This window comes from Lagenorhynchus albirostris, chromosome 15 (assembly GCF_949774975.1).
Source record: "Lagenorhynchus albirostris chromosome 15, mLagAlb1.1, whole genome shotgun sequence".
NCBI classification, from domain to species: Eukaryota; Metazoa; Chordata; class Mammalia; order Artiodactyla; family Delphinidae; genus Lagenorhynchus; species Lagenorhynchus albirostris.
In genome coordinates this window covers 30,722,056-30,726,198 of record NC_083109.1, presented here as the reverse complement: position 1 = coordinate 30,726,198, position 4,143 = coordinate 30,722,056, and the positions used below count along the sequence as shown (strand labels likewise).

Here is a 4,143-nt window from a genome sequence, read left to right as displayed (position 1 = left end):
TAAATTAAGTCTTTGGCACTTAACAATCAGCTTGGCAAAATGGAACCCAATAGGCTTCCATCTTCCCTAACCCTGGTGGCACAGTGGTTAAGAATCTGCCTGCCAATGCGGGGGACATGGTTTTGAGCCATAGTCTGGGAAGATCCCACATGCCGTGGAGCAACTAAGCCCGGGTGCCACAACTACTGAGCCCATGTGCCACAACTACTGAGCCCATGTGCCACAACTACTGAAGCCCACATGCCTAGAGCCGGTGCTCTGCAACAAGAGAAGCCACTGCAGTTGAGTCCATGCACCGCAACGAAGAGTAGCCCCCGCTCACCGCAACTAGAGAAAGCCCGTGCACAAAAACAAAGACCCAATGCAGCCAAAAGTAAATAAATAAAATTTTTTAAAAACCCATTATACAAGACTTTTTTAGAGAAGGGGTGATTCTCCACTGTTTTTCCATTTAACAGCCTGTTCATAAACCTAGAAAGAATTAATGGTCCCTCACAGTGGATTACCATAATCTTAATACTGTGGTCTTGCCCAATAAGACCCCCATATCCAATATTTAAATTACTGACTAAATCCAATCAGCAACTAGAACATATTTTGCTATTAGAGAGTTGGCTAATGTGTTTTGTTCAGTACCTATCTCAACAGCTTCTTCCCCTTCAGAGAGAAACAATTCACCTTTACCTGGCTCCAAGGGGGTACTTCCACAGCTCTGCCATCACACCCAATCTTTCCAGGCAAGATCTTAACCACATCCAATTTTTTCCAGGAGCACAGGCATGATATCGCACTGGTGACATCCTCCTCCTCCAAGGAAATTCATTTGACACACTCATTCAGGACATAAAAATACAAAGGAATTCACAACTAAGGGAATAGGCCATTGCCCCACACATAGTACAAGACCCATCACCTGAATTTATCTGGTCAGCCAAGGGTCACTTTGTCCCTGACACTGTTAAGAAACAGCTATTGACTCTAGCACCTACAACATTAAAAGAAGCCTCATTTTGTCTCAGCCGCGCCGAAGTTGTGTGTGCAGGCTGTTTCGACGCCAGGACCCCCTAAGAGACGATGATGTTGGGCACCGAAGGCGGCGAGGGATTCGTGGTGAAGGTCCGGGGCTTGCCTTGGTCTTGTTCGGCCGACGAAGTGCAGCGGTTTTTTTCTGACTGCAAAATTCAAAATGGGGCTCAAGGTATTCGTTTCATCTACACCAGAGAAGGCAGACCGAGTGGCGAGGCTTTTGTTGAACTTGAATCAGAAGATGAAGTCAAATTGGCCCTGAAAAAAGACAGAGAAACTATGGGACACAGATATGTTGAAGTATTCAAGTCAAACAACGTTGAAATGGATTGGGTGTTGAAGCATACTGGTCCAAATAGTCCTGACACGGCCAATGATGGCTTTGTACGGCTTAGAGGACTCCCCTTTGGATGTAGCAAGGAAGAGATTGTTCAGTTCTTCTCAGGGTTGGAAATCGTGCCAAATGGGATAACATTGCCGGTGGACTTCCAGGGGAGGAGTACGGGGGAGGCCTTCGTGCAGTTTGCTTCACAGGAAATAGCTGAAAAGGCTCTAAAGAAACACAAGGAAAGAATAGGGCACAGGTATATCGAAATCTTTAAGAGCAGTCGAGCTGAAGTTAGAACTCACTATGATCCACCACAAAAACTTATGGCCATGCAGCGGCCAGGTCCCTATGACAGACCTGGGGCTGGCAGAGGGTATAACAGCATTGGAAGAGGAGCTGGCTTTGAAAGGATGAGGCGTGGTTATGGAGGCTATGATGATTATAATGGCTATAATGATGGCTATGGATTTGGGTCAGATAGATTTGGAAGAGACCTCAATTATTGTTTTTCAGGAATGTCAGATCACAGATACGGGGATGGTGGCTCTACTTTCCAGAGCACAACAGGACACTGTGTACACATGCGGGGATTACCTTACAGAGCTACTGAGAATGACATTTATAATTTTTTTTCACCACTCAACCCTGTGAGAGTACATATTGAAATTGGTCCCGATGGCAGAGTAACTGGTGAAGCAGATGTCGAGTTTGCAACTCATGAAGATGCTGTGGCAGCTATGTCAAAAGACAAAGCAAATATGCAACACAGATATGTAGAACTCTTCTTGAATTCTACAGCAGGAGCAAGCGGTGGTGCTTATGGTAGCCAAATGATGGGAGGCATGGGCTTGTCAAACCAGTCCAGTTATGGCGGCCCAGCCAGCCAGCAGCTGAGTGGTGGTTATGGAGGTGGCTATGGTGGCCAGAGCAGCATGAGTGGATATGACCAAGTTTTACAGGAAAACTCCAGTGATTTTCAATCAAACATTGCATAGGCAGCCAAGGAACAGTGAACAGCAGCTACTACAGTAGTGGAAGCCGAGCATCTATGGGAGTGAACGGAATGGGAGGGATGTCTAGCATGTCCAGTATGAGTGGTGGATGGGGAATGTAATTGATCCTGATCACTGACTCTTGGTCAACATTTTTTACAAAACTTAAGTTTTAACAGTTTTGCAATACAAACTTGTGGTTCATGCTTACTCTTAAGTGGAAATCAGGATTGTTTTAAAGACTTAAGGTTCAGTATTTTTGAACACAAACATTCATTTAGGATGTAACTAGGTTGAGTAATCTGTTACTGTTAAATAATTTTCAGCTTTTCTCAAGTTAGTTATATTGTAGGATGTACTTAAGCAGTAGGTGTATTTAGGTTAAAGCAGTTGAATTATGTTAAATGTTGCTTACACCACATTACATTGAACACTGTTTGGATGCATTGTTGAAAGACATGCTTTTTTGTGAAACTCTATAGGAGCTGTGTCTACAATTAAAAGTGAAACATTTGGCATGTTTGTTAATTCTAGTTTCATTTAATAACCTCTATGGCACGTAAGTTTAAGCTTTTTTTTAAGTTAATGGGGAAAATTTGAGACGCAATACCAATACTTTAGGATTTTGGTCTTGGTGTTTGTTTGAAATTCTGAGGCCTTGATTTAAATCTTTTCATTGTATTGTGATTTTCCTTTTAGGTGTATTGCGCTAAGTGAAACTTGTTGAATAAATCTTCCTTTTAAAAACTGCAAAAAAAAAAAAAAAGAAGCCTGATATCTTTTATGTCTTTTTGGATTCTGGAAGCAACATATTCCTAATTTACAAATTTTTCTTAAGCCCCTGTATACTCTTTTTCACCAATCAGCCCACCTTGAATGGGGAGCTTACAACAAAAAGCTCTAGAACATGTCCAAATTGCATTACAACAGGCCCTCCTCTTCATACCCCTCCTCCAAAGACTCCTTCACTATAGAGGCTTTCTCATGCCTCCCAAAGTCTCTGGACCAACCACAATGGTCATGAATTGTCCATGGGTTTTTGATGCATTGCCCTCCCTAGCCCCATATACCATTAGAATGGCAAGTGCTGGCTGCATACAGAACTCTTCTGGAAACAGAGGCTCTCACAGACTCTGAGCCTGTGACCCTCCATACCCAGCTGCCCATTATGCCTTGGGTCATGGAAGCAGCCCCCCAAAAGCTCAGCATAACTTACTGAGGCCTTCTTGCAAAAACAGAAATGGTACCTACGGAATAGAGCTAAATTGGGGCCCTCTGGTGAGTTCTACTTGCAGGAGGCAGTGGTCGCCCCTGTCCTCAGTCCCTTGCCAAAAGCCATGATGCTGAATGAGGTCACCCCTTGGCTACCTGGGCAGCCCCTGGAATCGAATGAATAAATAGGAAAGGTAGTCCATATATCTTACAGACACCATCACACAAAACAGAGATTAATGGAAAGTTGCTGCTTTTCATACCTTAACCAGGATAACCCTGATAAAGGACAGGACTCAAGGGTCAGCACAGTTGGCCAAACTTCAGGTAGTCATCTTAGCACTGGATACTTTGGCCAACAATTGGCCCTATCTACACACTTTTTAAGACTCTTGGACCATTGCCAGTGGTCTTGCTATTTGGTCTGACCAATGGCAGTAACAATTCCTTATGCAAGGTCACCCCCCTTTGGGGTAAGGAATTCTGAGACTTTCTTGCTTCACAGATACTCAAAATGTAAATCAAAGTCACACATATTTCTGCACACACTAAAACCACAAGTTTACAATGCCTCATCAAAACGTT

At 43.5% G+C, this 4,143-nt stretch overlaps 1 protein-coding gene across 1 annotated transcript; it reads left to right on the top strand.

Annotated features, from left to right (window-relative positions):
- The first annotated feature begins 1,012 nt into the window (after positions 1–1,012).
- On the top strand, positions 1,013–3,099 carry LOC132505754 (heterogeneous nuclear ribonucleoprotein H-like). Its single transcript, XM_060123960.1, has 2 exons — positions 1,013–2,298; positions 2,349–3,099. The coding sequence occupies exons 1-2, from the start codon at positions 1,075–1,077 to the stop codon at positions 2,466–2,468; spliced, it is 1,344 nt and encodes a 447-aa protein (XP_059979943.1). The 5' UTR covers positions 1,013–1,074; the 3' UTR covers positions 2,469–3,099.
- Positions 3,100–4,143: the final 1,044 nt, after the last annotated feature.